Here is a 12,493-nt window from a genome sequence, read left to right on the forward strand (position 1 = left end):
AAAATAGGAACTGTAGAAATATTCGAAATAGAAAAAGTATCTAAACTTTTTAACAAAACATTGGAATAGACAATTTTTTTATCAAGATTATTTAAATTATTAGATTCTCAAGGGCAAAAAAGTAAAACTGAGAAATTTCAGATATTTAAACCTTGTTAGTACTAATAGAAGTAGAAAGAACCTTTTTTAGAAGAGGCTTATTATGAAAAAGTTTGAAAGTAAAAAGTGATCCTCACATATATAAACATTTTTACAGAACTTTAAATTTTACAAATAGAACATCAAAATAGATTTATGGTGGTTAAAAAAAAGAAAAATTGAAATTTTTAACATTTGATAGAACATTTAGGTTAACTACAATATTTAGTATTGTATTGAAACTAAAGATTGCTAAGAAAAATCCATTGCACAATTATTTAAATTCTAAGAAAATGTAGATTGCTGAGTCAATATTTTTATATTTTATATACCCACTCTAATTAGGTTTCATGGGAATATTTGAAAATTTACATTACATTACATTAAGATTAGGTTGACGACGACACCAAAATGTAAAATGTGTAAAATTTTCATTAATTTTATTGAAATGTAGTTATTAACAATAACGATTACTAATTAGTACTAGTACCGCAATTAGTATTTATCCCTTTTTTACTAAACCTGTCCACAGATCACCTCTTTTTGGTGTACTGTGGGAGATTATTGATAGTGGGCCACATAGGGTTTTGTTGACAATGTTGTAATGCCATTCTGCAGCCGACTGTATATCTGTTATATTGCGACGTTTCTGTATATGTATTATTATATAGATATTAAGATTCTTATTTATTTCTTTCTAGCTCTTATAGCCGGTTATTTGTGGGCGATAAATATAATATTTATATACTACATTTCCAATCGGGATACGATTAGTGTTATGATGACAAACGTCGCCATGCCCATGATTATACAATATATTAACGAAATAGCATATTTAAATGGCACAGTTGTTTTTTTGGTGATGGGATTTTTACTAAGTAGTCAAAGAAGAACTTTCTCTACGGAGTTGAACGAAGCAAACGATTATTTATTTCGCATGATAGATTTCACTTGTCGTATATTCTTAATAATGGTGTTGGGAATGACATTGCCAGTATATTATAGAATAACTCATGATTCACTGCACGCGCTTAGTCTCAAAATCATTTTATTTGCGTTCCTCCTCTATCTGCTTTTGAGTATCAGCCGATATATTAGTGTATTTTGTTGTTGGCCGTTTCTATATTTTTTAGGTAAGTATATTATGTACTTATTAATAATTATTACATAGATATATGATAATAGGTTATAAATACACGTGGAGAGATATGATAATAGTTGGATGGTCTAGCATGTCTGAACTCCTTCAAATGATACTTTTGCTAATTGTTTCTGATGTACAAGTCGAATATTTTCGTAATTACGATATTATATTTATAGCAATTTGTATGCATTACATATTTTCAAACATTATAAATTTTTCGTTGGTCCCTTATTTTGTCATACTTCTGAAAGACAAGACAATATGAATAACTGTGGAAAGCATATTATGGAAATAAACAAATGCAAAATTGATATTGCAAAAAGAAAACAGTAAATATAGAATTATGTATTTTGTGGCTCATTTGAGATGGAAGCACCTCCAACTTTTTACTTATATTTTTATTTTATTGAATAATAGCTCAAAAGACAGCGAAAAAGATATTATATGCCTTCTATAATATATTTTTTAATCAAAAATAAAATACACTTGCCACAAAATTAGAAATGAAAGGAAAACCAGCAAAATAATAAAAATAACAGTTATTCTGCAACGTTACTACAGTTTCTTCAAGAACCTTTCTTAAATATCGCTCAGCTGTCAGAGATCCACGACGAAACGTGACGCAGATACGCTTTAAACATGGATTTTGGAGGTAGTGTCGGATTTTCACCGACTAATTACCTCTTTCCAGTGGGATCAGCTCAAGATAGCCATAACCCAGGAGGACATTTCGGAAACAAGTTACACAGCCAAGAAAGAAGGTCTCTTTTACCTGTCTGGGTAGTTCCGGGGGCGATTCCATAACATAATAGAACCAAAGACTATATACACTTATAGACTGCCCTCTCTCTAGTAAGTATTAGCGACCAAATAAACGTGGACAGCGACATCTATTGGGTCTGAACAGCATTAAAACAACCCGGCAAATTTAAACTGCATTTCGTATAACCTATTAGGGAAACTTTGGACTAGGCTAATGTTTTTCTAACTTTATGATATATTACGACATTTCGGCAAGTAGAGGGAATTTCTAGTTTCAATCTATTATTATAATTTTTTTATTTTTTCATTTTTAAAAATTTAGTAAAAAGTGAAAATATAGTATAACATTGCACCTTTGAATGACGAAAGCGATAGAACAACTACCAAAAAATGCTATTTCATACCGGAAAATAGCCGAAAACTTAAATTACTCAAAGACAGTTTTCAGAAATACAGTAAAATATAAGCCTCAAAGTAAAACGTGAGGACGAAATTTTAAGATAACGCTGAATATTGAACGAATCATTACGAGATTTGTAAATAAAAATAATCGTCAAAAAATATTAAAAATTTTCTTTGAAAGTTCACACTTCCACTATTTGAAAACTGCCAATTAAGAATAGTTTAAAAGCGAAAAAGCCAATTGGAGTCTCTTTCCTATCGTTTCGACACGTTAAAAAACTGCTACTGCTAGAGAATCTATATATTGGCCAGTGGAGAAATGGCACAATATTCTTTGGTCAGATGAAACCAAATGAAATTTGTTTCATCCCGATTGTAGACCACAAGACACTGCGTTCAAGCGACAAGTTACGAGAAAAAACAGTTAAAAGACGAAGGAGAATCTATTATGGTATGGGGATGCTTCTCCTATCAAGGGGTCAGTCTAAATACCGTATTAACGAACTAATGACAGCAATGTATTACTGTAATGTGTTAAGTAGGACTATATTGGCATATTTTGAGGACAAGATGCAACTGCGATGGGTGTTTCAACAAGACAACGATCCGAAACAAACATTGAAGGTGGTAAAGAAATGGTTTTCTGACAAGAAAATTCAGCTTTTAAGCTGACCTGTCCAATTACCTTACCTAAATCCTATCGAGAACTTATGGCACGTTGTGAAGAAAGGTCTGAGGGGTAATAGTGTCACTAATAAAGAAGCTCTCTGGTTCCTGGTGAAGGAAGCATGAAATTCAATTCCCCAGGGAAGTGCCAAAAGTTGATAGACTCGTTGCCTCAGAAATCTTAAATTCTGAAATCGTCCCTATTTTATTTCACATGAAAATTTAAAGAACATATTTTTTTCAATTTTTGGCTACAAAATATATTGTAATACTTCTCTGTTGGAGGATATTTTGAATATCTATTTTTTAAGCTTTTATTCAATAGAATTGAGTTTCCATTTTAAATAGGTCACAGCTTATGTAGGATTAAATTCAGTTGAAAACTTTAGGAATCCTGGTCCTGTAAATTGGGAAGTAGTAAGCAAATGGATAGAATTTGATAGCTCATACGAAAAAAAAGATATTGTAAATAATGAGGAAGATAACGTGGCAAAACCTAAGCCCACTTTCAGTTATGAACTTCTACTGAGGTACAGTATAATTATTTAAGTGTGTATACTTATTTTTAATTAAACCTTTGAGAATAAAATTTTAAACAAAAAGGTATTAATTATTAAACAAATGTGTTGAAAATTCATTACCACGCCATCGACTTGATGACATTAAGTAATTATACCTAATTGTTTATTATTATATTATCGTAAATTGTTAATTTATTTAATACTGAACATAAAATGTATTAAGAATAAATAATTATTGTGTTGGGAAGGAAAAAATTATGTTACATAATATATCAAATTTATATCAACCATTTTGTGTACAGTATTGGCAGAAAGTAGAGCAACTTTAGAAATATATAAATTGCTATATGCAAATCTAATATAATTTATTACAATTATAAACACACTATGTCGGTGATTTACGAGATTTTAAAATTTTTCGCCACCCACCTTATGAAAAGAAAACATTTATTTACAAAACAAATTTTCTTTTTTAATAAAAATCATGTTTGTTTGTTTCTTTCATACACAAAAATAGTAAAATAATTATATAACAAAAACAAATTAAAAAAATATCCATTATCTTCATGTAAAACTTTAGTAAATAAAGTAAACATTATTTTACATATTTTGTCCTTAGTGCGAAGGATGATGTTTGTCATCACATAATAATTTCAAATTAGGAAGAAATAATGTTAATTTTATTCTCACATTCGGTTCGACATCCAATCTGTTTATATATTTATTTTTTAAGTACACCAAGGCTGAGAAAGCAGCTTCACACGAAAAGAGCACAAATATATACTTTGGCACTACTCCTAGTGACTAACCAATGTAGTAATATGAAACAGAACATTTTTTTGTGTTTTGAAATTTTTGCCGCGACCCGCGACAACTGAGTTAATATAAAACAACGTACCGCAGTCAGAACAAAATATGCCACTAAAACACTATTTTCAACAATATAATGACCCGAAGAAAACTGCTTTTAAGGGAAAAATGAATGTTATGAGTTGACCATGTCAATTTCTTGATCTAAACTTCATTCAAAACTTGTGGGAAATAGTGAACAATAAAATAAGAGATAAAAGAGTATAGTAAGATTTATTTACGGTTCTACAGGAGGCCTGGCAAAATATGGATAAAAATATTATTGACCATCTATTGCTTTCCATCAAAAAATGGCGTTTGTTAGTTATTCATAATAATGGGAATTTTAAGATATATTAGTGTAGATTTAATTAAAACATGAATTACAAATTATTTGTAGCCCAAAACAAAATCATCACTAAAATTAAACTTTTTATTTTTTATTGTTTAACTATATATTACTATTACTGTAAATTTAAGATGTCTACTGAATTTCTGCAGTTGTAAAGTGGGGTATAAAAAAGGTGGCAGAGGAAAAGAGAAAATTGCTTCGTATATAACATAAACAATTTAAAATAGTTTTCTTTTTAAACTCTAAAATAAAAATATTTTTATTTTATATATTGTATAAATTCAATATTCCTCTGTGAGGAAATAATTGTAATTAGTAATGACGATTCGTTGTATAAGTTTTTATTTTTAGATATTCAAGATTGCGAGTTTTAAATGCTTTGGAGATTTCATACTATCAACAATACGAAAAAGGATTGTGTACTTCGGCAGTTCTGATTACACTTCAGAATTTAGTTAGTCATACAAGAAACATGTCAAAAACTCAAACGATAAAAGTGGAAAGTATACTTAATCTTTTTGACAAAAAGGTAAAATTATAATAGGAACCATAAACAGGGGATCTTCGAGAGTTTTATTCACATTTTTTATTGGAGCAGAGATGAAGGAAATAAATAACTGACAAAAAATCTCAAGTAACTGTTACTTAATATGTGCTAAAATCATTAAATATTATGAGTTCAAATATGATGATGAAGTGTTATGTGGTCTCTTTTAAATAATTATTATTATTATTTGGAATAAAGTTATGAACTGTTTTTAAATTCAAATTAATTAAAATGTATAGATATTGTACTTTTATGTAGAATTAAAATAAATATTAAATTAGATATTGTTCTCTTATACAAATAGTATGGATCTAAATACGTTTGATTTTTAAATATATTTCTCCAAATAAACTCATGGAGATAAAAAACAAATTAATCTTCTGATGTAGCAAATTAATATTGGAATTTTCTTTTCGACTTCATCCTCATGTTTTAAATGTTATATAAAAGTTTATACTAATAACACTGGTATACAAAAGGAAGGATATTTTTTAAGTAATTTGGTTACGTAGTATTCAAAATTGTTCTATAGTATCACGTCCAATTCTTTTTAAGCCGCACAAAAAAAGCGGAGTATTTTTTTGGAAAACAAAACACATCAAATAAAACTAGGTCTTTTCAAAACCATGGCTCTGAATAAAGATGGTGCTGCTTTTTAACATTTTTTAGCTGTTTTTCCTTAAATTTGGTTAAAATTAAAGAAGACATATTTGTTGGTCTTCACATCAGGAAATTATTTTATGATGAATATTTTTCACAATATTTGTTGGGGAAAGAATCTGCAACCTGGCAATTTTTCAAAAGCATCGTTGATGATGTTCTTGAAAACATGAAAAGTGATAACTAGAGACAAATTGTTACTGAATTATTGTAAAATTATTGTGAGTTAGGTGCACGGATGTCACTCAAAATGCACTTTTCCTATAAAATCCTGGTAAATTTAGTAATTCGTGAAATAGACCTAGACAAGTACAAACGATTGTTTAAATACTGCCATTTACTTTTGAAATTTTCTTTCTTTGTTTGCTTCAATCTAAAACCCTGTATACCATTGTAGTTATACACTTAAGCAAAGTCAGTGGTTTGAACTTAATTTAATGACTTAACCAAGTTACAGTATTGAAAATTGTTTTTTAAATGCCATAATGTCTATGAGATTTATCTAATAAATTTGAAGTTTTGCAAATGGTATGATCTATTAAGGCTTTATTCTCAAATGCATTTAAATAACTAAACTAACTAAACTAACTAAACTAACTAAACTAACTAAACTAACTAAACTAACTAAACTAACTAAACTAAACTAACTAAACTAACTAAACTAACTAAACTAACTAAACTAACTAAACTAACTAAACTAACTAAACTAACTAAACTAACTAAACTAACTAAACTAACTAAACTAACTAAACTAACTAAACTAACTAAACTAACTAAACTAACTAAACTAACTAAACTAATTAAATTAACTAAACTAACAAAACTAACTAAACTAAAACTAACTAACCAAACTAACTCAACTAAAACTATATCAACCATAAAAACCATTTATTTTTCGAAAATTTTAAATATATTTTCATATTTAGATTTATCATAATAACCTAACTCAACTAACTAAACTAAAACTATATCATCCATAAAAACCATTTATTTTTCGAAATTTTAGTGGCAACTTCTTTATTTAATTGTCCAAATTTTCTTTGTTCGCCATAAATATTTTTTATTTTAAATGTAATACCTCAACAAAATTTTTAACTACTTACACTGGTAGCTAAAGAAATTAATTTATTAATTTAAATAAGTCACCTTTTTCTACTTTAAAATTAATTATTTCATGCTAAATATCTAAAAAATTAATATATACTTCATTTTTAATATTTTTAATAATTTCTTTTTAATATTCGAAAATTTTGAATCATTTTCGATTCCTAATATTTTCTAGTATCATGAGTATCGTGATATTCTTTATTTTAAATATTACTAATAATTATAATTCATTTATGTAAATGGTGTTGATTAGGAGTTTCAAATTCTATCGTTGTGTTAAAGTTTTTAACAAATAAAGTATGAATCACATCATTGTCTGGTGTCAAAGGAGATAAGTCGGTTAATATATAAATATTTTTATATTTTAACCCTTTGAGTACATTTGACTAGTGAGACTCATCATCGATATGAATAACCAAAGTTACAGATGACGAGCCTCTCCCGTCACTGGAATGTATGTATAATGTGTTAAAAATTCCAAATAAATCGGATCTCAAGGGGTTAATAGAACAAGATATTTCCAGTGTTAATACAACATCAACATAAAATGTTGCAGCGCTAAAATAAACCAATGAATAGCTAAAATATCTCATCTCTACTCTTTGGTCTGTCAGATGAAGAGTTTTACGTGAACATCGGCATCAATAAGATGGTCAACGACACACATATTTGATTTTACTGTTTTTTAGCAATTTATCAGAGGAATATTATTATGTCTATTCGATTTACTTGATATGGATAGAAAATTACGTAAGCCAACAAATCTTTGGGGGGCCTTTCTTTACACAGTCAAGAGATCATGTACATTTAAATTTATTTGCATGGTTGTGGACATTTATTTATTCTTCCATCTTATATTTATTAGCTCTCAACTTTATGTGACTTTACTAACATCAATTTTTATTGGAACGATAGATATTTTCTTAAGTTTTACGGCTTCAAGTAGATATGGGTATATGGATGCGATAAAAAGAAACCTTATGTGAGAATTTAAAAGTACAACATAGATATAGATCTGACTATAACATAAATTTCAGGTCGTTTACCCTTTTTAACATTATTGTTTGGATGATTTCAATATTAAAAGTAACATTGCATATGTGTAACATATTAACTTTTCATGGTTTTTTTCGAATATTGTTAATAATAATGATTGTTATTAGAGTTAGTGGAAATATTTGTCGAATTGTGTTCGGAATTCTTCCTAATTTTGAGGAATTTGTGCGATATAAAATACGTGACAACTTAATATACCTCTATATTCTGGGACAGGTTTCAAATGAACTTATGCATTAAAATTTGTTATACATCTCTCAGTTTTAGACTTATAATAGGGGAAATGATGATGCAATACATTCTGTTGAAAATTTTCTTGTTAAAGATCCTAGAATCGAAAGATCACTAATTAAACATTTAAATAGACATAAGCAAGAAGTTACGGAAAAACTGGCCTTATTAATCAAACAACATCCTTGGGTTTTAGTAACAGTGAGAACTAAATATGTTATGTATAAGACGTTGCTAAACACAAAGAGAAATATTGAAGAAATGAAGGATACTGGAAGAATCGATGAATCGGAATATTATAAATTAATGCACTCGTATGAAGATCGATTGCTGTTCTTAAATAAATTTCAGAAAAAAGTTTCTCCACAAACGGCAGAAGAAGTATTTAGTAAGGTGTCTTGGTTAAAAATTTTGGATTCTAATACAAAAAATTATTTATTGAAAAATGTTGAAATTCAATTCTATCTACCACTGGATGTTATATACTCTGAAGGAGATAAGCCCATTGGAGTTTACATTATTGCTTTAGGTAAATTTTGATATTGTAATGTGTATTATATTGTTTTTAAGAAAAATGATAATTTTTTAAAAATGAATTTATTGTTGAGTGTATATCAAAAGAAACAATGTTATTATATGTGTATAAAGTCGGTTTTTCTGAAAAGAGGGTTCCGAATATTATATTAACATCAATTCAACGTACAATAGAATTCTTCAAATGATACAATTTAACATATCACTGCCGTTCTTTAACTCCGGCAGTGGTTAAAATCTTCTTTTGTTGAGATTTTTGTGTGGACAGATACTCGCATATACAAGAAAGACTCAGACACATGTTTCTTTCCTCGGTAGTTGGAACTACAGCATGCACAAAGGAAGAATATCTAAGATCCACGTATAAATCCTTTTAATTGAATGTGATTGATTATTGAGTCTATTACATTTTCTTTATATTGTTTTACATGATGGTGAAGACTTGGAATTCTTTAGTTTCCATATTTTTATTCTGTCAAAGTAGCAGTTCTAATTAAGTTAATGGTTTGGATATTTGAACGCTTTATTTATTTGTCTAGTTTTGCTAAATTTAGTTATTTGTGACGTTTGACAATATTCATAATTTTTTAATACAATTCAAATATACAGTATATGAATATTTTCGATGGTCATCTTGATATCTTTCACATTCGCATCCCAGTTTTTCCTAATTATTGGGTATTGGTCGAATTGAAAAAATATGAGGACATCATAGTGGGAATCTAGTATTGTCACATAATCAGATGTTCATTTTCCATTAGTCAAACATTTTTAATTTTTCAGTGCTACGGCAGAATATTTCGCATCGTGTATGGTATATATGGAATGTAGTGGTTCTAAAATATCGAAGGCATCTTTTAATTACGAATTTATTAAATAAATAAGACAACCTACAAATTTTTTCTCCTATCCCAAAGTTGGGTTTTTTCTAATACTCTCAATTCTTCATAGAAAATAAAATATTGCATTAATTAAGTAATATTTTAACAATATTAACTCGTAACTGACTGTTTTTTTTCCACAATTTATGTATTTTAGGTAATGTTCGAGTTATATATACTCCAAACTCAGAATTATTAGAAGCATTAAATATGCATGGAGAGTTACCGATTGTAGAATTAACATCAAATATGAGTTTTGCAACAAATTCTGAACATCTTTTAATGAAAGATTTTTCTTTTGGGGAGATGGGTGTTTTAACTGGACGACATTATAACTCAAAAGTAATGGTGGAAACTCCGTGTATGTGCTATTTTTTACCTCTAGATTGTTTTCTTACAATTTTTGAGAACAGTCCGAGCCCTTATAATAAGTATACTATTTTTTAACCCTAATTTTTACTTGTCTAATAATATTTTTTTAGTCTGGAAGCTGCTATGTGGAAACATGCGGCAACTATGATTGCTTATCAATTACTGATGGAGAGTCGAGCATTTAACTCAACTAAAGAAGAAATATTGGAACTGGTTGATAGAGCTTTTATTCCCAATTTAAAGAACTACAAAATTTTTGTAGTTCATAGTGATATAGAAGAACTTTTATTAATTGAAGGTATAATTTTAGATATCCGACGGAATAAAATGTATGTCGCCCCTTGTTATATTCCTAGGTATATATATGTTTATTTTTTATATTTGTACGATCTTTAATCGTGTGCATCAATAATACATAAAAAATCTTTTAGAAATGTAGAAAAAATTGCTTTATCCAAAAGTCATCTTTTGAGGCATGTTTCTAATATTTTCACTAAAATGATGATTATACCTGCCAGAGATATAAAACAAGCAGATCTTATGAAATCTGAAGAACGTATTTCAGAAATTTGGAGTAGAACTTCTGGAAGGTATTTTTTGATAATTACTTTAAAAATTTATTAATGTCCTCTCTAATTCTCTAGATATTTATATCAAAGTTTAACCCATATTATTGAGTCGCCAGAAGATATAGACATAAATGATTTAGAAGAACAAGTAAAAGAAGATGTTGACGTAAGTAAATTGCGTAGCAAATATTTAAATACTCTGCATCAACATATCAATTTCAGGAATACAATTTGCCTGGTACCAAACGTACACCTTGGAAACTTAGAAAGAGTAAATATTATAGAGATATGAGACTTTCCAAGATTAAGGAAAAATATAAATATGAGGAAAATTAGACAAACATTTTTTTATAAAGCTTCAATAAAAGTGAATAAATTTTAAATAAATTATCTTGTTTAAAAATTAATTTTCAATACATTACATGGTAGATGTTAAAATAATAACGAGTGACAGTTTACTTTAATCCCGTTTTTCACAATCTGTGTTCACATGTGGTTACTGTTAGATATTCATTCTTGCCGAGTATTGGACTGTGTGGTAATTCTGTAAACCAACTGTCTGTGAACTTGTTATTTTCGTTACGATCCGGTCCGCGGAATATTAAAAATATATAATGTTTTAAAAATACGTTGTTTTTAGAAACACCACGGGAATATAAGCTGTAATGTAAAATATTTTAATTAATGAGCGTAATCATCAAATTAGAAAAAAATATAAACTAAAAAACAAAAATATATATATATATATATATATATATATATATATATATATATATATATGTATATATATATATTATTTTAACAATAATTGAGTCACAAAGAACATAAAACTTTTACAAAAAACAATTTTCACCGTATGAAAGCGACAACACTGCACTGTAAACTGTTCAAGAACCAAGAAATGTTCCTTAACTACAACTAATAATTAGAGGATAATGAGTTTGGATTTAAATATTGAAAACATTAATGAAATAACATTTTTTTATCCACTGCAGTGCACTCTGCATATTTTAACATTTATATACAGTCGATCTTAAGAAACAACATTACTAATCAGATTCTTTCCTGAGCGGTTTACTACAATAAACAACAGTTATCGATTACTAAGAAAAAACATTTACATGAAGATTTAGATCTAACCTGAAGAAGTGATATACCGATCGAAAAGCTTTTGATCCGATTGCATTTTGCAAGAGACATCAATCACGACATAGACAGTAAAAGTCTGCATGTTTACCACGTAATAGGAAACTTTTACTTTCTCTATCATACAAAATACCTCTCTCAAAATTCAGTGGGGTCAAACGTTTTTCGATAGGTATGACAGAATAGTCAGTATTAATTAGTTAATTAAGGTTTTTCATTATGAACAAACTATTCATCAACAATCAGGTATACTCTTTTAATAAATAATAAAAACAAAAGAATTTCTGGAAATACATTTATGCCTTTTATTTACACTTTCTTTGCAGTAACATCTTACTTATCATTTGTTTGAACCTAATATTAAATATCTAACAGCAAGTGATATTTTAGAGTTTTTATTATCTCGTACCAAATAAGTGAAATAAGTGAAATTGAATAGATTTAGTGAAAAGTTCAATGTGTATATGCTTTGCATTGTTGAAAAAGTGTTTCCTGACAAAATAATTTAAAATTTTAAAGGTTAGCTAATGCTTAGACAGATAAACACCTTATTGTT

The 12,493-nt window shown here is 28.1% G+C and overlaps 1 protein-coding gene across 1 annotated transcript; it reads left to right on the forward strand.

Annotated features, from left to right (window-relative positions):
- The first annotated feature begins 1,546 nt into the window (after window positions 1-1,546).
- On the forward strand, window positions 1,547-11,168 carry LOC126265829 (sodium/hydrogen exchanger 10-like). Its single transcript, XM_049968662.1, has 11 exons — window positions 1,547-1,611; window positions 3,502-3,642; window positions 5,186-5,363; window positions 7,838-8,130; window positions 8,186-8,420; window positions 8,472-8,964; window positions 10,008-10,281; window positions 10,333-10,578; window positions 10,654-10,812; window positions 10,867-10,957; window positions 11,014-11,168. The coding sequence occupies exons 1-11, from the start codon at window positions 1,568-1,570 to the stop codon at window positions 11,125-11,127; spliced, it is 2,268 nt and encodes a 755-aa protein (XP_049824619.1). The 5' UTR covers window positions 1,547-1,567; the 3' UTR covers window positions 11,128-11,168.
- Window positions 11,169-12,493: the final 1,325 nt, after the last annotated feature.

Source organism: Aethina tumida, chromosome 6, assembly GCF_024364675.1.
Source record: "Aethina tumida isolate Nest 87 chromosome 6, icAetTumi1.1, whole genome shotgun sequence".
NCBI lineage: Eukaryota > Metazoa > Arthropoda > Insecta > Coleoptera > Nitidulidae > Aethina > Aethina tumida.

Bases quoted from the DNA above. Each gene is read 5' to 3' on its own strand.
- LOC126265829 (XM_049968662.1), top strand. From the start codon at position 1,568: ATGGAAATAAACAAATGCAAAATTGATATTGCAAAAAGAAAACA. The intron at 10,579-10,653 runs GTATATATATGT...AAAATCTTTTAG, and splicing joins GCCCCTTGTTATATTCCTAG to AAATGTAGAAAAAATTGCTT. The intron at 10,813-10,866 runs GTATTTTTTGAT...CTAATTCTCTAG, and splicing joins TGGAGTAGAACTTCTGGAAG to ATATTTATATCAAAGTTTAA.